Source organism: Petaurus breviceps, unplaced genomic scaffold (genome assembly GCF_028583685.1).
Source record: "Petaurus breviceps papuanus isolate PSGF00001 unplaced genomic scaffold, PetGlider_PUasm1.0 229, whole genome shotgun sequence".
Taxonomy (NCBI): Eukaryota; Metazoa; Chordata; class Mammalia; order Diprotodontia; family Petauridae; genus Petaurus; species Petaurus breviceps.
In genome coordinates this window covers 3,267,281-3,294,842 of record NW_027185903.1, presented here as the reverse complement: position 1 = coordinate 3,294,842, position 27,562 = coordinate 3,267,281, and the positions used below count along the sequence as shown (strand labels likewise).

The 27,562-nt window shown below is 37.7% G+C and overlaps 1 protein-coding gene across 3 annotated transcripts in view; it reads right to left on the bottom strand.

Annotated features, from left to right (window-relative positions):
* Positions 1 to 19,312: 19,312 nt before the first annotated feature.
* SLC25A46 (solute carrier family 25 member 46) overlaps positions 19,313 to 27,562 on the bottom strand; it is a 33,593-nt gene continuing 25,343 nt past the window's right edge. For all 3 annotated transcript variants that reach the window (XM_069096098.1, XM_069096097.1, XM_069096099.1), the window contains 2 exons: positions 26,265 to 26,322; positions 19,313 to 21,597 (listed from right to left, as the gene is read on the bottom strand). In XM_069096098.1, the coding sequence (XP_068952199.1) occupies positions 21,019 to 21,597; positions 26,265 to 26,322 (637 nt within the window). In that variant the 3' untranslated portion in view covers positions 19,313 to 21,018. The remainder of the gene's footprint in view (positions 21,598 to 26,264; positions 26,323 to 27,562) is intronic.

Here is a 27,562-nt window from a genome sequence, read left to right as displayed (position 1 = left end):
TGGCCTAGAACTGGAAATTGAGGGGATGCCCATCAATATGGGAATGGCTGAACAAGTTGTGTTATATGAATATAATGGAATACTATTGTACTATAAGAAATGGTGAGCAGGTAGACTTCAGAAAAACTTGGAAAGATTTATATGAACTGATGCTGAGTGATGGAAGCAGAACCAGGAGAACATTGTACACAGTTACAACCACATTGTGAGATGACTAACTTTGATATACTTGACTCTTCTCAGCAATGCAAGGTTCTAAGACAACTGCAAAATGCTCATGATCGAAAATGCTATCCACATCCAGAGAAAGAATTAGAGTCTAAATGCAGATTGAAGCATACTGTTTGTTCTCTCTCTCTTTTGTTTTGTTTCTTCTTTCTTGTTGTTCATTACATTCATTATAATTTTTCTTTGAAACACGACTAATTGAAAATATGTTTAATGTGAATGTATATGTCGAGCTTATATCAGATTGCGTGCCATCTTGGGCAAGGGGAGAGGACGGAAGGGGAGAAATTTTGGAACTCAAAAGCTTGTGAAATTGAATGTTGTAAACTAAAAATAAATAAATAAATTTTTATAAAGAGAGATATCCTTATCTCCAGAGACTCCCCTAATTGTTGGTTATGGAACTCTAGGACACATTCTGTTTTACATCCACTTATTGTTTGTGCTCAGACTTTGAATTGTCAGGCTGATTTGTGTATCAAAGGGCCACATATTTGACCCTAGAATTCCTTATTCCCCCTCCTGAATCTCCCCTTCCTTGGGAAAGGGAACTGACTATTTCCTGACTTTCTCCCCGAATTCCATGCCTCCCTTTTTTCTTTTTTTTTTTTTGGAAGGAGGAGGGCAGAGTAATTGGGGTTAAGGGACTTGCCCAAGGTCATATGGCTAGTTTTGTATTAAGTGTCACATGGCTAGTAAGTGTGTCAAGTGTCTGAGGCCGGATTTGAACTCAGAATAATGTACCAGAGTAATTTACTTTAAGTCTGACCACACACCCATGTCCAGAGAATGCTACCCTTGAAGCTTTCTTTACCCTCCTGAACATCCGGATTTGAACTCAGGACCTCACACCTCCCTTTTTTCAAAAGGTATAAATATTTCACTCTTTCCACCTGGACCTTGAACATGTTAGAACAGACATTATTCCAGCTTGCAAGCTTATTCTCAGGCAATAAATGCATTTATAATCTCTGTAAATTGTGGTTGGACTCTGTTTTATTCCAGGTTCCCCTTTTTGGACCTGAGATTTCTTCCATTTAACAGCTCATAGGAGCTTTTCTTTAACACCACAAGTTCAGTACCCTAGTGTTTTATAAACTCAAAGATCCTGGCTATTGGGGTAAGAATTCACTATTCAAAAAACCTGGTAGGAAAACTAGACAGCAGTCTGATAGAAACTAAATAGACCAATATTGCATACCACATACCAAGATAAGCTCCAAATGAATACATGACTTAAATATAAAGGGTAGCATCATTTAAAAAACAAACAAAAAACCTTAGAGGAGAAAAGGAAAAAATTTAAATTACAAAAATTTTAAACAGAGATTGGATGGGTACTTATCAAATTTATTGGATGGCCATGGAGTACTCTTGCAAATATTGAGATTCTGTGATTCTGATTATTTCTATAAGAACCCTGTAATTGTATATGATCCAACATATGAACAACAGAGACAGTATATTCAAAGGATCACAAGTACACTTGAATGTGATTTGTATAGACTGTATCTAATTTGTGCCTTTGCTTTAAGGATCTGTGGTTTTAACTAAGTACTTCCTCCACTAGTACAGATCACAGCTCCTCTTTGCTTCAGCAGTCTTCTTGAGTGGCTGCTGCTGAAAACGTTCATCACGTTACCACCAGTCATTTGGTGATGAATCATTCAATATTAGTTGACCCTCAGCCAGCATATACAGAGTCCATTGCAGGAGAAAAAGGAGGAGGAGGAGGAGATATGGGTACTTACATATCTAGAATTCCCCAAAGGTAATTGTCAGTAATTACCATCTCTTTTTTCATGAACTCACAAGGCTTCAAAATACATAACCATAAAGGGCACATGAAAGACCCTCATTGGAGTTCATAGAGGATCAAGAAACCACCAACCATGAGGTCAGCCTTAACCAGAAATTTGGATAACCTTCATGGCTTGCAATAAGTACTGCCATGGGTGCAATCCAGGCAAAAGGAGGTAGGCTACTCACTCTTAATTTTCAACACTCCCCTCCGAGGTTATCTGTCCTGCACTTCTCTTTTGAGAAAAGTTCACCTCTAGTTACTGCTTCTCATCACAGCACATCTGTGGCACTCCTTTGCATGGGTGGCACAGGTCCTCTCAGTATTGTCACTGTCTTCTATTGCCAATAGGCTTAGTGGGTCCTCTCACCAATGCTGTTGCTCAATTTCTCTTTGCTGCTCCCAGCAATTCAGCTCTCTTCCAACAGATACTGATTGTTTTCTCTCCAGCTTTCAGGCAAAAGTCCAATGGAAATAGTATACCAATAGCATTATTGTTCTTTTATTCCTCTATGCCAAATTGTCTTTGAAATTTTTTCTGGGCTGTTTACAACCAAATCCTATAGTCCCACCTTCTATTTAAGGATTATTTAGGCTGCTACAAGAATGACTTCTTCTTGAACCACTGGAAAAGTCTGTTTTTTACTCAGGAACTCTATTCATGGTGAATCTATCTTCGTCCAAGCACCTTCCATTTAATTGAGATTTAGGGCAACATTTCCATTCTCTTTTCATCTCCCATCTTCATTTTGCTTTGGAGCAGCTAGAGTCAGGTTATTACAGATCACACGAGACATTTTCTTCAATAATCTTCCAAAGTGAAGGGATTAGGGCAAAAGGGGATTTCCAGTGGTTGCTCCAAGTAGGAGAGAGTTGATCACAGGGACATCAATAATCAAAGATAAAACAGTTACAGGATGTAATACTTCTGACTGACTCAATATGCATACATCTCATTCCTCAAAGTAGTGAAGATAACTAAGAAAATACTCCTGAAATGCCTCAAAGTCATGGTAGGCCCTAAACTTGCTACATTTCAAACCACTAAAGTAATGACCCCAAAGTAAGGCTATGGAAGGCCAAGAAATTCTTAAAATGACTCAGAAGTCAGAATAAAGGCTAGTTAGAAAGTCTGCCAAATCATCCTCCAGCAAAACAAGTGCATGCTTGGAAGTCAAGTGGAACTATCTTGGCGGGTAGTTTACACAACTTTTAAATGGTCTTTGAAACTCTTCCCAGTTATCTTTAATGCTATGACACGCTATAAACCCTGACTTAAAAAACAGTAACAGCAGTAGTGGCATTTGAAGATCAAAGCAAACTCATTTTTAAATACTGATTTTAACTCATCTATAAAAACGATAGCCAATTTCATACAATGAAGTAACTGAGCTCAATATTTTATCAGATGGAATGGCTGCCAAATAGATCCAAGGCTATAAATATCCAACACTCTACTAATCTGACTGCACAAGTCCCTTGGCAAATTGTTATGGCCCAAAGAACAAGCAGCTGATACCATACTAAAAATATCACTGAGACAAAAAAGCATGTCCAATTGAACTATGACATACCTTCCCATCTCCTTCATTCAGTCCAGCTTCTTCTTCTCCACCTCCTCTACTTAAACCAGCTTCTTCTATATTTCCTTCTGGAGAAAGAGTGTCTGCTTAGAGCAGGGGAACTGATACTGACTTGACTTTTCTCCAACTTATAGTTTCTCTCTAATAGAAAAAACTTAAAATAGGATTCATAATTTAATTCCCCATGTAGGGTTCATATACATGAATCATATACAGTACATACTAGTGGTAACATGGGCCTGAGAACTTCCTGGCATACCGGGATTTGTAGTTCAGAGAAACAAGTATTCCCTCTCAGGCTTGAGAGAGATTCGGGACTATCAGCTGGAATATTTACTTGAGTCATGTCTGAGTTTATAAAATGACATACATACTCTGTGAGAGAATGAGGGAATTTTTCTTCAATGAAATTAATTTCTTCAGTGAAAGAGTGGATGCTGCCATACTTTTAACTGAAATTACATAGACTTTTTGTTGCTATAATCGCTTTTAGAGAAAGTCAGACCTAGGACCAGCAAAAAAGAACTTATGAAGTTTTCCTGTCTGTCTTCACAGTCCAGCAGGAAGAGACAGAAAAAGAAATTCTATTTACAATAAACAGAGTCTATGTAAGATACTTGAATGTCTACCTATAAAGATATATTCAGGAACTACATGAACACAATTTTAAAACACTTTTCACAAAAATATACATAGCTTTAAATAGAGGAATATTAATTATCCATAAGTAGGCTGAACCAATACAATAAAAGTCACAATTTACCTAAATTAATTTACTTATTCAATGACATATCAATCAAATTATCAAAGTATTATTTTATAGAGCTAGGAAAAAATAACAGTAAAATTCATCTTGAAGAACAAAAGGTCAAGGGAACCAATTTTTTTAAATGTAAAGGAAGACAGTCTAGCCATATCAGATTTTAAATCTGATTACATGTCTGATTAATATGATTACAAAGCAGTAATCATGAAAACAATATGGTACTGGCTAAGAAAGTTGTGGATCTGTGGAATAGATTATGTACACAATACACCATAGTAAATGAACACAATAATCTAGTATTTGATAAATCCAAAGATCCAAGCTTTTGGGACAAGAACTCACAAGCTGACAAAAATTTCTAAGAAAATTGGAAAGCAGTTTGGCAGAAACTAGATATAGGATAACACCTCACACATTATCGAAATAAGATCAAAATGGACACATGATTTAGACATAAAGGGATATATCACAAACAAATTAGAGGAGCATGGAATAGTTTACCTGTCAGATCTATGGATAAGGGAAGAATTTATGACCAAACAAGAGACAGAATCATGGGAAGTAAAATAGATAGCTTTGATAACATTAAATTAAAAAGGTTTTGTCCAAACAAAACCAAAGAAGCCAAGATTAGAAAGAAAGCAGGAAACTGGAGTAGAAACAGGACTTCTGCGTGGACTCTGGCTCTCACCACCTCCAATCCATATAAAAGGGAACTCTGAACAAACTTTGGAGCTACAGAACCCACAAAATGACACAGAGAAGCTAACCTCCCACTGAGGACAGCCTGGCAGGCCGGCAGGAATCCATTACCACGGAGCTCTGGGAGCCGAGCCCAGCTCCACACCAAGGTTTTAGCCCCAGGGCAGTTCTGACCAGCTGATGGCTGGAAGGACTCCAGATCACCAGCAGCTGTGGTGGTCCAGAATTATCAACACATAGATGCTAAGAACAAAGTTAGAGGTCAGTGCAGTGTGGACTTTGGGAGCCAGTGGTTGGGAGTGCTTCAGCTTTTGCTGCTGGGGAGAGAAGCTGCTGAGGGCTGCCGTGCCCTTGCCACATAGCAGCTTCAGCTCCTGGCCTGCAGAGTGTAGGGGGACCAAGCAACCACTCTGAGGGGTAATCGCTCTTGCTTTAACCTGCTTGGATCTGGATTGAGGTCTAGGATGGAGGTCCTGGGGTGTGTGATCAGCTTGCCAGAGCATGTGGAGGCTTCAGAGAGGGCAACCAACTAATACCTCTGGCAGCTGAGAAAAACCCAGCTTTTCATACGAAGCTCCCCTGTCTGGTAGCAGAATCCTACTGTGGCAAAAAGCCCAAAAGGCAAGTAATTGAGTGGCAACATGACCAGGCCCCCCCCCCAAAAAAAAACAAGCAAAGCAAACAGAAGAGTCCTACATTAGACTCCTATTTTGGAGACAAAAAGGAGCAAAACATGGAACAGAAGGAAGACAGTGAAGTCAGAACTCCTGCACCAAAAGCTTCAAAGGAAAATACGAGCTGGTTACAGGCCATAGAGGACCTTAAGAAGCAGATAAGAGAAATGAAGGAAAAATTGGGAAGAGAAATGAGAATGAAGCAAGAAAATTACAAAATGAGAGTCAACAGCCTGACTGAGGAAAATAACACCTTGAAAAATAGACTAACTTAAATGGCAAAAGAGGCTCAAACAGGCAATGAGGAGAAGAATGTCTTAAAAAGTCGAATTTGCCAGATGGAAAAAGAATCTCAAAAGCTCAATGAGGAGAATCATTCCCTCAGATTTAGAATGGAGCAAATGGAAGGTAATGACTTTATGAGAAATCAAGATGCTGTTAAACAGATCTAAACAAACGAAAGAATAGAAGGCAATGTGAAATATCTCATGGGAAAAACCACTGACCTGGAAAATAGATCCAGGAGAGATGATTTAAAAATTATTGGACTACCTGAAAGCCATGATCAAAGTAAGAACCTAGAAATCATCCTCCAAGAAATTCTTAAGGAAAATTGCCCTGATATTTTAGAACCAGAGGGCAAAATAGAGGTTGAAAGAACCCACTGATTACCTCCTGAAAAAGATCCCAAAAAGAAAACTCCTAAGAATATTATAGCCAGGTTCCAGAATTCCCAGATCAAGGAGAGAATATTACAAGCAGCCAAGAAGAAACAATTTGAATATTGTGGAAACACAAACAGGATAACTCAGGATGTGGCCGCTTCTACACTGAGGGATTGAAGGGCTTGGAATATGATATTCTGGAGGTCAAAGAATCTGGGATTAAAACCAAGAATCACCTACCCAGCAAAACTGAGTATCATGCTTCAGGGGAAAATATGGTTATTCAGTGGAATAGAGGACTTTCAAACATTCTTGATGAAAAAACCAGAGTTAAATAGAAAATTTGACATTCAGATATAAGAAGCAAGAGAAGCATGAGAAGATAAACAGGGAAAAGAAAGCATAAGGAATTTATCAAAGTTGAACTATTAACATTCCTACATGGAAAAACAATAATTGTAACTGATGAAACTTTTCTCAGTATGAAAATAGTTGAAGGGAATAGAAATATATATATGTCTATATCGGAGGGTATACAGAAGTATGAATACATATGTGAATGTGTGTATATATGTTTACAGGTATACATAGAGGGCACAGGAACAAGTTAATAGGAAGGGATGATACTTAAAAGGTGACACTAAAAGGTGAGAGAGGAATATAATGAGAGGAGATGAGGAGAGACAGAATGGGGTAAACTATCTCATATAGAAGAGGCAAGGGGAAATGGTTACAATGGAGGGGAAGAATAGGAAGGCAAAAGGGAATGTGTCAACCTTATTCTCATTGAATTTGGCTCAGGGAGGGAATGACATATACACTAAATAGGGTATCTCACCTTACAGGAGAGTAGGGGGGAGGGGGTGAGAGGGGGAATAATGGAAGGGAGGGCAGGCTGGGGGGAGGGAAGTTGGAAGCACCCACTTTTGAAAAGGGACAGGATCAAAGTAGAGAACAGAACAAGTGGGAGGTGGGATAGGAGGGAGGGAAATATAGTCAGTCTTTTACAATATATCTACTATGTTAATATTTTGCATTAGCTGCACATGTACAACCTATACTGAATTGCTTATCTTCCCAGTAAGGGTGGGAGACAAGGGAGGAAGGGAATGAATTTGGAATTCAAAGTTTTAACATCAAATATTTAAATAAATAAATATATACTATTATTAATACTATTTGACATGTAATTGGGAAATAAGATATACAGGTACTGGGGCACAGAGATCCACCATGCCCTACTGGAAAAGTCGAAGGGGGTATGGGAGAAGATATGGGAGAGAGTCCTGTGGGACTGCTATTTTTGGGCAGTGGGTAGGGGGAAAACGGGGAGAAAATTTGTAACCCAAAATCTGGTGGAAATGAATGATGGAAATCAGAAGTTAATAAAGCATTTGAAAAATGGGAAAAAAAGAAAGCAGGAAATTGAGGTGGTGTGGGTGAGGGAGAAAATTTTACAGCAAGTTTCTCTGATAAAGGCCTCAAATATTTCTTAAAATGACTTCATTCAAATTTATAAAAATAAGAGCCATTCCCCAATTGATAAAAGATCAAAGGATATGAATAGGTAGTTTTAGAAGAAGAAATCAAAGCTATCAATAATCATATGAAAAATGCTCTAAGTCACTGGTAATTAGAGAAATTCACACCAAAACAACTCTGAGGTACCACCTCATACCTATTAGATTGAATAACATGATAGAAAAGGAAAATGACAAATGCTGGAGGTGATGTGGAAAAATTGTAACATTAATGCATTGTTGGTGAAGTTGTGAACTGGTCCAACTATTCTGAAAAACAATTTGGAACTATGCCCAAAAGGCTATAAAACTGTGCATATTCTTTGACCCAGCAGTACCACTACTAGGTCTGTATCCCAAAGAGAGCAAAGAAAGTGGAAAAGGACCTATATGTACAAAAATATTCATAGCAGCTCATTTTACAGTAGCAAAGAACTGGAAACTGAGGGCATACCCATCAATTGAGAAACGACTGAACAATTTGTCTTGTATGATTGTGTTATATGATGGAATACTATTATGGTATAAAAAATGATGAGGGGATGGTTTCAGAAAAAGCTGGGAAGACTATCAACTGATGCAAAATGAAGGGAGCAGAACCAGGAGAACATTGTACAGAGTAACAGCAATATCATAATAATATTAATTGCAAAAGACTTAACTACTAGGGGCGGCCAGGTAGCACAGTGAGTAAGAGCACCAGCTCCAGTGTCAGGATGACCTGGGGATCAAATCCGGGCTCAGATACTTAGCACCACACACAGAAATAACTGGCCGTGTAACCTTGAGCAAATTACCTAACCCCGATTGCTTAAATAAAAAAAAAAAAGACTTAGGTACTCTGATCAAGAAAATGATCCAAGACATCTCCAAAGGACTAATGGTGAAAAATGATGTCCTCTCCAGGGAGAAAAATGATGAACTCTGAGTGCAGATTGAAGAATACTTTTTTTTTTGGAGGGCAATTGGGGTTAAGTGACTTGTCCAAGGTCACATGGGTAGTTTTTGTGTTAAGTGTCTGAGGCTGGATTTGAACTCAGGTCCTCCTGAGTCCAGGGCAGTGCTCTATTCACTGTGCCACCTAGCCGCCCCAGAAGCATACTTTTTTTCAAACCTACTTTATTTTTCACAACATGGGTAATATGGAAATATATTTTGCAGGATTTCACATATATAATTGATATCACATTGCTTACCTTCTCAGTGGGTTGTGGAGGGGCAGCAGGGTGGGAAAGAATTAAGATCTCAAAATTTAAAAATAATTATTTAAATTTTAAAATTAATAATCAGTCATGTGATGATTTTTTTTAACAAAAAGAATGTTTGGTAGACTTGTATTTTATTAAAGATCCTTTTTTTTTCTCCCTGTAGCATTATACTCAGTTTTGCTAGGTAAGTTGTTCTTGTTTGTAAGCCCAAATCCTTTGCCTTCTGGAATATCATATTCCAGCTTCCATGCTCCTTTATTTTGGTGGCTGCAAAACTGTGTATTTTCCTGTTAGATCCTCAGTGCTTGAATTCTTTCTGCTTTCTTGCAATTTTTCGTTTTGACCTGGAACCTCTGGGTTTTGGCTATAATGCACCTGGAAGTTTTCTTCCTTCCCTCTTTCCTTCCATCCTTTCTTTTTCTTCCTTCCTTCCTTCCTTCCTTCCTTCCTTCCTTCCTTCCTTCCTTCCTTCCTTCCTTCCTTCCTTCCTTCCTTCCTTCCTTCCTTCCTTCCTTCCTTCCTTCCTTCTTCCATAATTGGTAGATTCTTTTTTTGTTCACCTCTGGTTCAAAGAAATCTGCGAATGTTTCCTTTATGATTTCTTGAAATAGGTAATTTATGCTTTCAGGTTATCCAGTGATTCTTAATTTCTTTCTTCAATCTGTTTTTCAGGTCACTTGCTTTCAGATGAGATACTTTACATTTCTTGTTCCCCTGATCCCCAGTCTTTTTACTTTTTTTTTAAACATTGTTATTTTCTCGTGGAGTCATTAGTTTCTACTTGGTCCCTTTTAATTTCTAGGGAGTCTGTTTCTTTGGCAATATTTTGTTCCTCTTGTGCCAAGCTATTAATTGTCTTTCTAGTTCTTTCTTCCATAGCTCACATTTTTTCTTTTAGTGTTCTCATTTCATTTATAAAAACATTTTTAAGCTCTTTTTTTTTTCAAGTCATGTCATCTTTTCTTGAATTCTAGTTGAATTTGTGTCTAAACTGATATTTTCTTTAAAAAATTTTTTTGGTCACATTTGAATTCCAAGCTGTTTCCTTCTCTCCCAACCCACTAGAGAAGGCCACCATTTGACACATACATATGTGTGTGTGTGTGTGTGTGTGTGTGAAACTATACAGCATGGGCAGCTAGGTGGCACAGTGGATAGATTACTGAGCCTGGAGTCAGGAAGACTTATCTTCTTGAGTTTAAATCCAGCCTCAGACTTCTACTAGCTGACCCTGGGCAAGTCACTTAACCTTATTTGCCTCAGTTTCCTCATCTGTAAAATAAACTGGACAAGGAAATGGCAAACCACTTCAGTTTCATTGCCAAAAAAAAAAACCCCAAAAGGGGTCATAAAAGTCAGACGTGACTTAAAAGAACTAAACAACAACAACAATATACAATATAATAGTTCCACATATAAATTCTTTCTGTGTGGGTGAATAACATTCCTTCACAGGTTCTTTGTGGTTTATTTAAATATTCATATAACTCAGAATAGCTTAGTCATTCACATTGTTCTTTGAACAATATTGCTATTACTATATACAACTTATTGGTTCTGCTCATCTTATACTTCATTATTTCATACAAGTCTTTCCATGTTTTCTTAAAATCAACCTGCTCATCACTTCTCTCTCTCTCTCTCTCTCTCTCTCTCTCTCACTTTCTTTCTTTCTTTCTTTCTTTCTTTCTTTCTTTCTTTCTTTCTTTCTTTCTTTCTTTCTTTCTTTCTTCCTTCCTTCCTTCCTTCCTTCCTTCCTTTCTTTCTTTCATCAGGATTAAGTGACTTACCCACAGTCACACAGCTAGTAAATATCTGAGACCAGATCTGAACTCAGATCTTCCTGACTCCAGGGCCGGTAGTTTAACTGGTGTGCCACCTAGCTGGCCCCTCCTCATCATTTCTTCTAAAACAATAGTATTCCATCACAATCATATATCCCCTTAGTTTGAGCTTTGCAAGTTCCTGACCTGACTTTGGTCTTGCCATATTTGGAGTTTCAGTAGTGTGCTGCTGGATCCAGTTACAATCAGCCAGCTGGAAAGCTCCAAAGGTCTGGGATTTCTGTCATAGATGTTCCTTTTCATGCTTTAGCCTAAACTAGAAGTTAGTACTGAGGCCCTAGTACACTCCTGGTATACGAGACACACAACTGCTGCTTGCTTCAGAACTTGATCCTTGTTTAGGACATAGGCTAGGGTTCATGACCACTCCTTACCTTTGAAGGCCATCCCTAGATACAGGTCCATTCCCAGTTGGCCCTGAATCTATTACCTAGAACAGGTAGTGACACTTGTGCCTGGACCCTATACAAGTTTGGTCCCCTCTGTATGGAATTGGGTCTTCCTCTTGCCCAGGTGCATACCCTCTCTGTTGGAATGCTCCACTTGTGCATATTCCTGGCTAGGTCCAGTGACCAATGTCCTTAGACCTCTCTGTCTCCATATACAGACCTGGGTTGAGAAAATGACTCATTGCATTCTTTTTCTTGGATTTCCTAATCAATATTTAGTCTAGTGTGTTTTCTAGATCTATTTGGAGAAAGTTTCCCCCCCCCTGGGGGGGGCAGGGGAGAGAGGGAAGGTAAAACTTGCTATACTTCTTTCCATTACATTATCTTGACTCTGTAGGTCTCCAAACCTTTTAAGGACAAACTAGCCTAACACATATGAGGGCAAGGGTTAGCATATTGCTCCTACCACACACTCAAAAATAAAAGGTGAAAACAGGGCACTGATTTGTCACTGCCCCAGTGCCAGAGCCTGTTCTCTGGGGGTGCTTGCTACTGCTACAGTATAATCTGGGGGAACCAGGAGAACAATTTATACAGTGACAACACTATTGTAAAAAAACAAACAAATCCATAAACTTAATCACTCTTATCAATGCAACAACTAGCCAGAATTTACAGACTTATGGTAAAATATGTTATCCACTTCTTTAGGAGAGGTGATGAACTCAGTGAATTTTGAGACATACATACATCTACACGCATATATGTGTGTATATGTACAAATATACACACATATATGGACTTAGACAATATGAGAATTTATTTTGCTTGACTATATATATTTGTTACAAAGGCTTTCCTTTTTTCTTTTTCAACTATGGGTAGAAGTAAGAGGAAAGAAAGAAGACATTTTCATTAAATGAAAAATAAATTTAACTAAAAAAACAAGGTGTTCTGGTGGACCAAGAGTACCGTGTTTCCCCGATAATAAGACCTATCCCGAAAATAAGCCCCCCTTACTGTGTAAGATTCCTCTAAAATAAGCCCTCCCCCGAAAATAAGCCCTATTGAGATTGCTACTGTAGTGAAGGTGATCCCCTGCGCTACACGCTACATTACGGTACCCTCTGTATGCACCGTTCCCCCCCCCCGTGAAACACACGCCGCCCTCTGAGCTGCATCCAATCAGAGCTGCAGCAGTGAGCGCGTCATCCTGATCTTCCCCAGTGATTTGCTTGCTGGCGCCATTGAGAGCAGTGCCGCGGAGGAGAGCTGAGGCAGGACAACATAAAAACCCAGTATGTAAGCGGGAGTGAGGGGGCATGATGGAGGATAAAAAGGGCATGATGGAGGAAAAAAGAAGAACTCAGAGGGCATGATGGAGTGAAAAGAAGGACTGATGGTCATAATTTTATTATTCTGTCTGTTTTGACCCCCAGACATGAGTACAAAAAGGAAGAGCTACCGTATACTGTTGAGTATAAGAAAGCAGTTGTAGAGGAGTCACATGGCAAGAATCTTGCAGTTTTCTGTAAAGAAAAACTTTTGGATCTTCAAATGGTCAGAAAATGGAGAGCAGATTATAATAACCTCAATCAACAGGTGGATGAGGGAAAAGGGAAAAAGCGCAGGTCTGGATCAGGTCGGCAGCCCTTATATCCTGACTTGGAGATCCTCATTGGTGAATGGATTGCTGACAGGAGAGCAAAGGCCTTGGTTGTGCGCAGGGCTGATATTCAAGCATTTGCCCTTTCAATGGCACCAGAGTTTGAAATGGTCTCAGAAGGATTCAAAGCATCACAACACTGGTTGGATGGTTTCCTTCAACGGTATGAACTGTCCCTAAGAAGATCAACAACACTGTTTAAGCTGGAAGATGCTGAAGTTATTAAACGTGCACTTGCATTCAAGTCCTTTATTGATAGGATCGACATTTCCAAGTACCAAACCTGCAATATGATTGCTATGGATGAAACTGCAGTGTTTATGGGACAAGGATCTCAAACAACAATTCCTCACAGGGGTGCAACGTCAATCTACATTCCCACCACTGGCTATGAAAGTGCACGGGTCACCTGTGTTTTGGCAATTCGTTTGGACGGAAAGAAAGCCACACCTCTAATCATCAGTAAGGGCAAGAAAGATAAGATTGAACGTGTATCTGGCATTTACGTTCTTGAAACCGAAAAAGCCTGGTGTACACAAGCCGTTATAAGAAAGTGGGTTGATTTAATGCTGCCACTTGTTATGCGAGGTAACCAAAGAGGTCTGATAGTCTGGGATTCAGCCAGCACTCACCGCGCTAAAGAAATGAAGAACTTCCTTGCAGAGAGAAGAATAGATCAAGTAATGATTGCTGCAGGAATGACTGCCTATCTCCAGACCCTTGATATTGCAATAAACAAGCCACTCAAGGACCATTTGCGCATGGAAGTCAATGACTACATTGAAAACAGAATGGAAAGAAATCAGCGTGGAAACTTTGTGAAGCCCTGTCTGCAAGAAGTCGTGACTTGGGTGAAGAAGTCATCGATAAAATTACTGACAGCTGTGTCGCCAAGGCACTACGAGCAGGTTACCTGGATAAGACATATTCATTTAAAGAGAGCTATATTGCTGGACATGACAGATTGGGTCCACTTCTTCTGAAGGAAATAGAGGCGCAAGACATCCAGGACGGAATTCAGGGTATGGACACTTATGACTATGTTGTTGAAGAAGATGACATGATCATTATTGAATAAAGGTACATTTTTTTTGTTCACATTTACCTGTTTATTAAAATTGCTATCAATGTTCATTAAAATAAGCCCTCCCCTGAAAATAAGCCCTCTGGTGTTTTTCTATCCAAAAAAAATAATAAGACAGTGTCTTATTATCGGGGAAACACGGTAGGTATTTTGAGGGCAGGGATATATATATTTGGTCATTTGCCCAATGTCACCTATACCTGGAAATTATTAAGTCTCTCTCCCACTCCATAACTGCATTAATAGGCAAAACTCCAGTGCAAAAAAGCAGGAAGATTGGGAAATTGCACAGTGGAGGCATGGGATAGAGTTGTAGAGTCTTGGAGAATAAGTGTAAGTGTGATTGTATTGGAGACAGACCCTACAACTGCTTATCATGTGCAGGGTGGATGACCTATCTTCCTACCTTCTCATTGGTCTAGCATCCTCTTGTTGACCCCCGGGGTTTCAGACACTCATTTTGGAGACCACTGGTACAGAAGCCTGAAGAGGAGTCAGAAGAAATGTGCTCTTGACCAAACTGTTTTTAGCAAGCTTTGTTAACTTTGTGCAATTCTCAGCTTCTCTGTGCTCATTAACTCATATGTCATTAACACCTTCTCTGATCAATTTTCAAAACTGTTGTAAGGGTCAAGTGAAATGATAATAACTTATTCATATAAGATGTCACAATTTATAAAACACCTTGTAAGAGATAAAAAAAAGTATTTTGAAGTATATCAAGAATCATGCCAACATAAGGCTTTGTTTTAGAAAAGAAGACTTTTTAATTGCCATACAAAGAAAAAATATATACATAGGACTTTCATTTTTGCTTTACCTACACCTTTTTTTTTTTTTCTAAAGGATCAGCTCTTGTATTATCTCCTCCATAAATTCTTCCCTAATTCTCAACCCCTAACCCACTGGCATGAAATACAAACCAATTAGTATGGCTTATTGTACTTTTATCAGCCAATAAAATTTTATTAAGTGCAAGAAACTAGGGATACAAGGACAAAAATGAAAGTCCCTTCTTTCAAGGAGCTTACATCCTATTGACATGATAATAAGTCATAATGCATGGAGTGCTGTGTTTAAAGTCAAGAAGATATGGGCTCTAACCTTGCCCCTCATTTAATAGTTGTTTGACCCTGGGCAACCTTCTTGTACTTAGCTACTAAATTACAGATGGGTTTTGGTCTTTGGGTAGAGAGAGTTTACCATGCCAGGAATTCTATATACTGCCAAATTCATAGATCCTTTCAATATTCACTTTCACACTGTACTTAGCATTACAATTCTTTGTATACATTTTATCTTCTCCATTAGACTGGAAACTACATTAGAATATTGAAATTAAAAATCTACTAGTTTTAGTTACCTTAACCTCCCTTAATTTCTCGATCTGTAATGGATGAGTGAAAAAGCATTCCCGGAGACTTACTACATGGGAGGCACTGTGATAAGCCCTTAATATTCAAACATAAAAAGAAGACTGTTCCTGTTGTTAAGGAGCTTATACGATATAACAGGGGAGACTACATAAATGGGGGAATGATTGCTACATAAAGACATTTTGCACTGGGAAATCAAAGGGATGGTGAGTAAAGTAACAGGGCAGTGTACTTTTCAACAACAATCCATTGGACTAATATGATTACTGTCTCCAAAGTATAAGCTAGAAAAGAGTAAACACATAGCAGAAGGGAAGATGGCTACTGGTCAAAAGGAAAAAGAGGCACAAAGGTGCACTAAAGAAAATAATTCCTTAAAATTTAGAATTGGACACATGGAAGCTAATGACTCCACGAGACATCAAGAAACAATAAATCAAAATTTTTTTAAATGAAAAAATAGAAGAAAAAGTGAAATACCACATTGGAAAAACAACTGACCTGAAAAACAGATCAAGGAGAGGTAATTTAAGAATTATTAGACTACCTGAAACTCATGATGAGAAAAGGAGCCTAGAGGGGTGGAGCCAAGATGGCAGAGTAAAAGCAGGGACTTATGCTTGAGTTCTCCCTCAAACCCCTCCAAATACTTCAAATTCTAAAGCAGCAGAACCCACAAAATGACAGAGTGAAACAAATTTCCACTCCAAGACAATCTGGAAGGTCAACAGAAAATGTCTGCTGCACCATACTAGGAGAGGAGTGCAGTCCAGTGCAAAACATGCCAGCAGAGACTGGGCCCCTGCAAACCTGGAGCAGGGCTCAGAGGACTGAATCATGGGCAGCTGTGGCAGTTTCCAGACTTCCCAATACACAAATGCCAAAGACAACTTAGAAGATCAGTAGGAAATGTCTATGGGACTTATGTGAGAAAGGAACATGATCCAGCCCTAGCCCTGTGACAGTAATAGTGGGGGAGGTGGCAGCAAGCCTACAGACAGTAGAGGTATTGAGGGGCTGATTAGAGTGGGACTGCAGAGATCTATTTGCTGGTGCTGAGGCAGGATTCTCGTCCTTTGCCCATGCTTGGATCAGGGTTGCAGTCCTGGGGTATAGTGGAGTTTGTGGTAGTGGTGGAGAGGGAATCTTCCTCACAGTTCCAAAACAGGAAAGAGTGCTTGTGGTCACTCACAAACCAGAGCACAGGCCAGGGGAGGAGCAAATGCCTCTCCTCTGATCCTACCGCCTTGGAAGAATAGGAAATTTACAGGTCCCTAGAAGTATCTCTGAAAAGAGTTGCACAAAACCCCTGAAGCTTGGTGTAGCAGCAAGCACCCCAAGCGTCCTCAGGGTTTGCAGCTACCACAGGTTCTTGGATCTGCTTTGTTAAAGGAAAGCAACTCAAAATGGGTTAACAGGCTTACTTTAATCAGTCAGACATATATCGTTTACCTTGTTCAGGAGAAAAGGTCAGCACCCTGAACCTCAAAATATACAGGCATAATTATCAAGACAGAAACATCAAGTAGACAGATTTCCAAACTGTCCAACCATTACATCCATACCCAGTCAACATCTGGGTTTCCACATTCTGGGTTTTTCAAAGCCGGGGGACTCTCAACAACGGCTTCCCAGAATTCAGATCAAATCACAGAACACTTCTCAAAGTGAGTCCCAAAACAAAGCTACACATCAGGGCTTATATAGCCTTCTCCTGGCTCAGAGAATGTAACAACCTTATTGACTCACTGGCCAATCAAGAAGTATCTACTGAAAAACAAGCCTCCCCCACCCCAGGCTTCAGGTGCACATTAGCCTAGGGGCAGGGAAGATCTTTAAAATTTACATTCTTATTACACTTGGGACAGCACACCCTCTACCCTGGAAGCAGAGCCCTGACTTAACAAAGAGTTAAAAAGTCAAATAATTGACCAGGAAAATGAGTAAACAGAGGGAAAAAAACTAGAGAATCTAACTTTTGTGACAAAGAAAATCAAAATATACAACTATTGACAACAAAGTTAAAGATCCTACATGCAAAGCCTCCAAGAAAAACATGAATGGGTCTCAGGCCATGGAAAAGTTCAAAAAGGATTTTGAAGATCAAGTAAGAGAAGTAGAGGAAAAACTTGGGGGAGAAATGAGAGTGATGCAAGAAAATCATAAAAAACAAATCAACAGCTTGCTAAAGGAGACCCAAAAAATACTGAAGAAAATATCACCTTAAAAAAATAGACTAACGCAAATGGCAAGAGGTCCAAAAAGTAAATGAGAAGAATGCTATAAAAAGCAAAATTGGCCAAAATGGAAAGAGATATAAAATCTCACTGAAGAAAATAATTTCTTTAAAACTAGAACGGAGCAAATGGAAGCTAATGACTATGAGAAATCAAGAAATTACAAAACAAAACCTAAAGAATGAAAAAATAGAAGACAATGTGAAATATTTCATTGGAAAAACAACTGACCTGGAAAATAGATCCAGGAGAGATCATTTAAAAATTATTGGACTGCCTGAAAACCATGAGAGCCTAAATATCATCTTTCAAGAAACTCTCAAGGAAAATTGCCCTGATATTCTGGAACCAGAAAGTAAAATAGAAATCGAGTGAGTCCACTGATCACCTCCTGAAAGAGACCCCAAAAGGAAAAGTCCTGGAATTTTGTAGCCAAAGAGTTCCCAGGTCAAGGAAAAAATATTGCAAGCAGCCAGAAAAAAATCAAGTATTGTGGAAGCACAATCAGGGTAACACAAGATTTAGCAGCTTCTACATTCAGGAATCAGAGGACTTGGAATATAATTTTCCAGAGGTCAAAGGAGCTAGAATTAAAACCAAGAATCACCTACCCAGCAAAACTGAGTATAAAAAATGAATATTCAATGAAATAGAGAACTTTTTGATGAAAAGACCAGAGTTGAAGAGAAAATCTGACTTTCAAATACAAAAATCAAGAGAAGCATGAAAGGTAAACAGGAAAGAGAAATCATAAGGGACTTAATAAAGTTGAACTGTTTACATTCCTACATGGAAAGATGGGACTTATAACTCATGAGAACTTTCTCAGTATTAGGGTAGTTGGAGGGAATATACATATACTTTTCACATACATATACATATACATATACACATACACATACACATACACACACATATAGAGACAGACAAGAGGACACAGGGTGAGTTGAAAATGACGGGATGATATCTAAAAAATAAAATTAAGGGGTGAGAGAGGAATGTACTGGGAGAAGAAAGGGAGAGGTAGAATGGGGTAAATTATCTCACATAAAAGAGGCAAGAAAAAGCTTTTACAGTAGAGGTGAAGAGGGGGATGGTGAGAGGGAATGAGTGAACCTTACTCTCATTGGACTTGGTCTAAGGAAGGAGTAACATACACACTCAATTTGGTATGGAAATCTATCTTACCCTAAAGGAAAATGGGGGGAGGGAAGGGAATTAGAGAGGGGGGAGTAATAGAAGGGAGTGCAGACGGGGGGAGTGGGTAATGAGAAGTAAATACTTTTGAGGAGGGACAGGGTCAAAAGAGAGAACAGAATAAATGAGGGGTGGGATAGGATGGAGGGAAATATGTCTTTCACAACATGACTTAAAATTAAGAAAACGTATTTTTAAAAATTTACATGTAATTGAGAAAAAATTAAATGTTTAAAGAAATGAGAGCAATTCAACAATGGAAGCAACCAGATAAAAATATAAAAAGGTTAGCCAAAGAAAACAGCATTTGAGCAGTATTTCTTAATTTTATTCTTTCCCTCTTTGATTGTGGCATATAAAATGGAAACTGTATACGTTTTGACAATTTTATTTTTTTTTTTAAAAAACATTTTACACGGACAACTTACAAGACAGTAGAGAGAGTCCTGATTACATACTTTTATGCCATCTGGATATCATTATTTTCTGATTACAATACATCCTGTGGTTTACATGTTTCCATTAAACTTTCAGTGAATTTAACTACAAAAGTCAAAATAATAATGACAAGCAACCATTCCCCTGACATTCAACAAGTACAAGAACATTTCAGCTTTCTTGTATTCATGAACGTATGAATTTCAAGGTGTTAAATGGCTCCCAGTTAAATTATGGATCATTAATGGGAGAAATAAATTGTAGAATGCTTAATGACTAATAAGTTAAATACACATCAATTTATTCTGCAAAGAACCTACTCACCAAAGCTAATTCAGAAGAAAGGCAGACTTTATTCTTACTTAAAACTGATTCCTTCAAGTTTTTTTCCCCTCTTCATTTGGTTAAAGTGTGTTCTCCCATGAAACTGATTAAGAAAAAATGAAAACTCACTCATGACTAAATTCCCTTTCAGAGTTATGGTGTGTTATTTCAGTACTCATCCAAACATCGGATTAAATTTTTAAAAATGAAAATAGCCTTGCTTTGCTCTTTATGCACTTGTAATTTGGAAAATTTTAAGTAAAGTCTCAAAGACTAAATTTTAAAAAGGAAATTAATTGAACAAGACTAAAAGAAAGGCAGTTTTGTTTCTTGGAGGTCAAGTAACTCTGAAACCAAATATTTTGAGACTTTTCAAAACACAATTTGTAAATATGGGCACTAATTATAATCACTTCTCATGATTATTCCACATCTTATACATCTTCAAGTGTAGTTAATGTTTCCTGATAGTTCATATAGCTATACAAGTAAATCATACCTGCATTAAGTTGCTGGCAAAACCAGAATCAGGGATAACATCAGATCACTACTATGGACATGAAAAAAACAGTTAATATATTCTGCCCTGTTGTTACCAAATGATTGAGTCTATATTCTATATGTTTAAATGTTGGTGAGATACAAGTATAAAGTACACCATTAGTTTCATTTTAGGCTAATCCTGCAGTATGGTATAAGAGAATGATACGGAGAAAAGTTTTGGAAATACCTAGTTGTCTGGACATACAGGCATTACTAATTATTATTTTATAACTACATTTTCACAACACACTTAAAACACACACAGTCTCAAACTCCTGCTCATAATTTTCAAGGTAATTGACCTTTTCATGGTTGATTAAATGCAACTGCTCTCATTAAGACACAATCAAATGACTTTGTGTTAACTCAAATGGATATCTTTGATATGCCATTCTAATATCAGTCTAGATGCTTAAAAAGATAGTAAATATTGAGGCCAGATAAACTGTTTATGTCCCAACAAGTTTTCATATTACAAGAAAAAAAAATGTGCTTCTGTTCAAAATATTATTTTTCAATCCAGCATATAAGAGCTCAGCAACACCATTTTAATCTTATACTTTCTTTGTTGTGATTAGGAAATTTAGGGTATTTTTAATCCAAAATAATGCACTTATGTCTCATAATAAAAATTCTCATCATGGACTCTTTTTTCACCAATTTAATTTTCCTAACCATTTTTTCCAATATTCATTTTTTTTCTCATAATTTCATAGTAATTGAAAGAAAGCCCAGATTGTGTTTCCTGGACTAATTAGTGCTGGATCTTCATTTTACACATTACTTTGAAGCAGTGTAGAGTAAATAATTTTGGTAATCTGAAGAACAGCTGCATGCAGGGTATATTGTACTATGATAGCTCCAAACCCTTTATAAAAACCAAGCATTCCTTCTTCTTGCTTTATAGTATTGACACAGTCTCTCATTCCCTCATATTGAGTATTGATTGGAAGCACTTCATAGCCAAGGTCTGTATTGTCAATTATTGTACGTGTTCCTTGAATATGAAGACGGTGCAAAACTGTTTCCAGTGGGTAAAGCATAACATCAGAGCAGAGACTGGCAGCAAAGCTTGCGATCAGTTCAGGAAAATAAGCATCCAACATACTCTGTACAGGACTGGTGCTTTCAGTTGGATGACTATGAGCATTCTTCTTTTTCAGAATTAGTAGGACAAACTTCTGGATGATAGAACTTATGATATAATGAAGAACTCCATGCAAAACAGTGGGAAAGGTCAAGGCAAGAAGTGGGAGCAACCGCTTGCTATGAGGTACTCCCATGCCTATTACTCTGGCAATCCCTTCTTTTACACATTCCAAAATTCCAGCATTATCCCGAATGATCTCACTCTGCAATCAAAAGAAGTTTTTTTTTTAAAGGTTAATATCTCATTTTTATCAAACAAGTATTATATAAAGTTCCTTACAGCTCTAAAATTCTGTTACTCTTTTTTTTTTTTTTTGTTTTTTTCTGGGCAACTGGGGTTAAGTGACTTGCCCAGGGTCACACGGCTAGTAAGTATTAAGTGCCTGAGGCCGAATTTGAACTTAGGTCCTCCTGACTCCAGGGCTGGTGCTGTATTCACTGCACCACCTAGCCGCCCCCAACTCTGTTATTTTTAAGTCAGGGTACTCCCCCAAAAGGAAGGTCACAGAGAAGAATGGTTTGCTCAATTCTCAGTAAGGTCAACTGAAAACGAAAATAGTTATTTAGGAAATGAAGTTAAAGAAATTATTATTAAGAGCTAAATTGTGGCACAGACCACAAAGCTATAGGAATTCAGGGAAGGAAAAGATCACAACCAAGTAAAGTTACACAAATGAGACTAGACTTGTGCTAGGGCCTTCAGTGACAGTGGGGAGTGAACTGGTAGTGAGTAGGAGAAAGGACATTACAGACAACTAGAATGAGCAATAAAAGTATAGGGGGAAAAAGCATGGGATCTATAGGGGACAATAAAGAAACTGGACTGACTGGAGCAGAGAGTCTGAATTGAAGGGTAATGGGAAATAAGTCAGAAAGGCAAGATGAAGCCACTAAGGCTTTGAATACGAGGTTTAAGAGTTTAAAATTGATTTCACAGTCATTAAGGGAATACTATAAAGCAGAAAATAAACTGATTAAAGTAGTTTCTTATATTAATCTGAAAATGATTATTTGAAATCATAGAAGATGACTTTTAAAACCTACTTAAAAGTCTGTAAAGTTTTATATACATTATTTCATTTTTTTGAAGTTAAGCATGACAGGTATTATTATTTCCTTCCTAAAGATAAAGAAATCAAGGCTCAAATACATTGTGATTTGCCCAAAATTATACAATTAATATGTATCACAGACGGGATTAGAACCCAGGCCTTCTCTTGAGTCTAGCATTCTTTCACCATGCTGTCTCTGGGGTAGAAGAGTACCAAGTGCTAGTGAAGGAGACAAATGAAAGAGGATCCTGATGTAAGGGGTGATGCCAGGCAGGAAGAAAAGTTAGGAAACAGATGAGGATATGAATTAGGATGGTAGCTGGGAAAGGGAAAAGCGAAACAGACCTTAATTTAAGACACTGCAAAAGAAGAACCAGTAAGGTTTGATATCAGATTGACTCTCAGAGATAGCCAGTGGAGAGTGTGATGACTCAGTCACAACTTGAATTCAAATCCGAGCTGTCAACTGTGTGACCTTGGGCAATTCAGGTAATCTATCAGGGAATCAAGTTCCACAACAGTAAAATGAAAAGACTAGACTCGATGGCCAATGAAATCCATTCCAACTCCAAATCTCTGGTTATGCTAAAGCAGGAGAAGTCAAAAGTTAGTTGGGAAAATCAGAACCACTCTGAAGTTTGTTTTTTCATCTATAAAATGATACGGTTGTATTAGCTAGTTGTTCTCTAAGGTCCCTTTCAATTCTGGAATTCTATGATCAAGACATGAAGCAAAAAGAATGGTAACAGCATTGACAGTAAAGGAAAAATCAGGAAGGGAACTCAGCTGTTGTAAAGGGGATTAGTTTGATCTTTTGCATTCTGTTAAGGAAATAGGACAACAAAATGGTTAATATGCTGTAGGCAGCTGGAAATGAGAAAATGGATACTGGGTGAGAGGTATGAAGCAAAAATAACTTCCCAAACCACTCTGGAGAACAACTTGGAACCGTGCCCAGGAGGATATAAAACTGTGCATACTCTTTGACCTAGCAATACCACTACTAGGTCTATACCCCAAAGAGATCAAAGAAAAAGGAAAAGGACCTATATGGACAAGAATAATGATAGCAGCTCTTTTTGTGGTGGCAAAGAAATGGAAATTTAAGACATGCCCACCAATTGGGGAGTGGCTGAACAAGTTCTGGTATATGACTTTACAAGAAATGATGAGTGAGGTGGTTTCACAAAAACCAAGAAAGAAAAATTGAAAATGACTTCCAAATGTTTTAGAAGTAATCTGCAGAAAAAAAAAAAGATGACTGCTGAAGGTCATCATGGATGAGATATCTGAAGGAATGACTGTAGAAGAGTAGAGTATCAAATTGACTTAGAGGATATACCTATAAACTAGCATGCTGAAGAACCATGAAAGGAAAAAGATAATTAGGGAAGCAAGAGACCATAATATCATGGAAACTAAGGGAAAAAAATTAGAAAGATCAAAGTCTGAAAGAAGATTACAGGATTTAACTAGGAAGTCACTAGTGACTACAGAGGCAGTAATTTTAGAGATGAGATAAAAGCAAGACTGAAAGGAGGCTATAACGTGAGGAAAGAGAAGACTCAAGCATATGGAGAATTTATTTATTGAGCTTCGTAAGAAAAAAAGAGGAGAATTTATTGAGCTTTGTAAGAAAAAAAGAGGTAGAAAGGTAAGGAAAACAGAAGTTTAAAAAGACGGGGAAATGTGTATGCTTAAAGCAAAAGAGAAAAAATCAACTGAGTGTAACTGAAAATGCTTGTTGGTGGGGAGGAAAGGGAAGGGAGAAGAACTTTAGAGTGAAAGGTCCCTAAGGAATTAAAAAAAGGAATAGGTTCTAGAATGTATGTTTGAGAGAAGAGAAAGAACATCTTTGGAATATATAAAGTTATGTTACCAGTCTGAGGTAGCTCTATTTAATAATCAATGTACTTGAGTCACCACCTTGTGGTGAAATATTACCCCGAAAAAGGGTTTGTTGTTTTTTATTTCCCCCAAAATTTATTTGGAAATTTTTCATATACTTTGAGATGACATTATATGTACATTAAAGTCCATGTAGAATGTGCTGCCAACGGGGACCACTTTGAGAGACAAAAATGAGATGATGAGTGCCTGAACTAGGGTTGTAGCAGTATGAGTGGAAAAGTAAAAAAAAAAAGATGAGAAAAATTACCAAGGTAAAATGAACAAGATCTAGCAATGATTAAATATAGGAAGAGATGGAGAGGGATGAGTTCAAGGTAATTTAGATTTCAAGTCTGAGTGACAGTACCAGAATGATGGTACAATCAACAGTAATAAGGACTGTGGAGAGAAGGGCAGCTTAGGGATAAGAGGTTGTGGGAGTGACTAGTTTAGTTTTGAACATATGTTTGAGGTTATTGGTAGAAAATCAAGGTGGAGCTAAATTTTTAGCATGTAGCTGGAAATACAGAACAAGAAACTGAGGAAAGGGAGAATGTGGGATAAATGGATTTGTGAGTCACCTATACAGTGATAAACTTAGAAGCAAGGAGTTGAAGAATAAGTAGTCAATAAAAAGTGAAGGCAATGAATACAGAATATTTTTTCTCTAAGTTTCATAGTTAATTGGTGAATGGGATGGAGTATTTGAGTCAAGCAAAGGTTTTTTATTTTGTTTTAGTACAGGAAAGACATGAGCATGTTGGTTGGTAGGTAGAACAGAAGGAGCTAGTAAGAGGGAAAGATTAAAGATGAGAGATATAGAATGAATATGTGGATTCCGAAGTGGTTAAATGACTGGAGAAGTTATTAATGGCATCATGTAAGGAAAGATTTCTAAAGAAGGAGAGCTATGCAAAAGAATGAGATACTTTTGTAGTAGTCTGCTTCTCAGAGGGCTCCAACAAAAACTGGATGTCCAAATGCAGATACTGCAGAGGGGATTCTTGGACAGGTATGGGTTGGATCAAACAGCCACTGACTGATGGAACAAAGTACAGATTAGATAAGATTAGAGACTCAAATAGAATGAGTTGGCCTTAGGAAGGAGGAAGACTTACCTTACCCTGTAAGACCAGAGGAAAGGAGTGAATGATAGATAAATAAAGAAATTTTGAGGTATAGAAGGCAGATGAGAAAGCTCAAGATGTGGCTTCAATCTCCTTAGTAAAGAAGACTAGGTCCTCTGCCTACTGGGAATCGTGGGGGGGGGGGGGGGGAGGAAAAGAGAGGCAATGCTGTTAGGGGGCTTCAGAAAAGAGGTGAAAGTCTAGAACGGCTATTGTTAGGGAGAGTTTTAACAGGGAATCAATTGGAAATTAATAGGGTTGTTAGGTTTCCTTAAGATTAGATACTATGAATTTAAAGTGGGTCCAGTCACCACCATGTTTTGATTTCCTCCAATAGTGCTCAGCAAATTGGAAATAGGTTGAAATACAAGGCCAAGACTGAAAGGAGAAAAGTGAACGAGTAATTTGATTCTTGTGGCAAATAACTATTTCTGAGTGTACTAAAATGACCTTAAAAAGGCAAAAATAAAAAAACCCCAAAACCTACAAAAATAACTGTGGACTCCTGCACCTATGATAAATTCCAAATGAGGTTCTGATTTGAAAGAGTTGGTGAAAGAGAATGGAATGGCAAAGTGACAGAGAAGAGATTCAAAATTAGAACTGTGAAACTAGCCTGACTTGTGGTGAAAATATCAGTTGGGAAATACTACTTTAGTCCAAATAATGTAATGTTAATCAATCTATACTATTCTTACATTTTTATATAAAATTCAAGTCCACAAAATATTACCATATGTATATAATAAGAATTATAGTTAAAAGACATACACAAAAAGAATAAATATGTTGATAATTTACCTGAACAGTTTCAATCAGGCTTGCTGAATAAAAAGGCATTGCCACCACATAAGTTAGGCTGTAGGAATCAAAATAAATTTATCACTGTCTTGTAAACAAGACTTGCTTATGCCAACTTTTAAAAAAGCTATTTAAGTATAATTAGTAACAATTTGCATTAAAGTAGCATAATTTTATGTAGTTTTTCAACTATTCATAGATGTCATCTAAAGAAATTAACTTCATAAGGCTTGAACTATTATATACATTTTTTAGTAATGAGAAAAAAACCAGCTTAGGAGAAGTGACAATATATTAACTGCCTTTTACTTCCTATCAGTCTGGACTTAGTTTATCCATCTATAAACCTTTCATGTGACCTATGTAAACAGTACGAAAGATTCATCCCACAGATTTAGATTCAGAAGAAGTGGAGCTTCAGAAGCAGAGCTCACTGCCATTATATACCACTATCATTCACTCATACCAATCCAAGTTCTCACATCTCACCCAACAAAACAAAAGCAGTCTACAGAGGTAAATGACATCCCCTTTTATTTAAAAAAAAAAGGATAGCTTTGCAAAGTTGTTTCATGTCACCAATGTGTTATCATACAACTTTGGTTTAAGACTACACCATCTAGTTATTATACAAATTCCAATGTAGGACTTTCCTAACTTTTATAGGCCTGGTCCTCACAAGCAGTATACTGTTTTTCTGTGGAATGGCACACACACACACACACACAGACACCCCTATATGTGTATGTGTGTATATACACATGCACACACAGATACATGCGTATATATGCAAGTATATGTGTGTGTATGTGTATATGTATATGGACTCAACTGAAAATTAATAGAACTGTTACATTCCCTAAAGATTAGATACTGTGAATTATGGTGGGTCCTGTCACTATGTTTTGATTTCTTCCAATATGTGCACACACATACACACAGTATATATGTACATATTACATGTGTGTATGAAGACACACAGAGACATGCACGCATACCTATACACATACACACATATATGTGTGTGGGAGTGTCTCACGATGGAGGCAAAGACATAGGTTTCCACTTCATGATCTTAAAATGAAAGTTTGTTGTTGTTATATGAAAAGTAAAGTTCTAATCTATAGAACTGGTCACTGTTATGCTAATTACTAAAATCTTAGTATAGCATGTTGATGCCATTAAAGTGACATATTTGCTCTTAGCTCTTCACTATACACACATATGCATCTATGCATGTGTGTATATACATATATGAATATCAATCAACTGCGTAGACTTTTATTAATTGCCTAAAG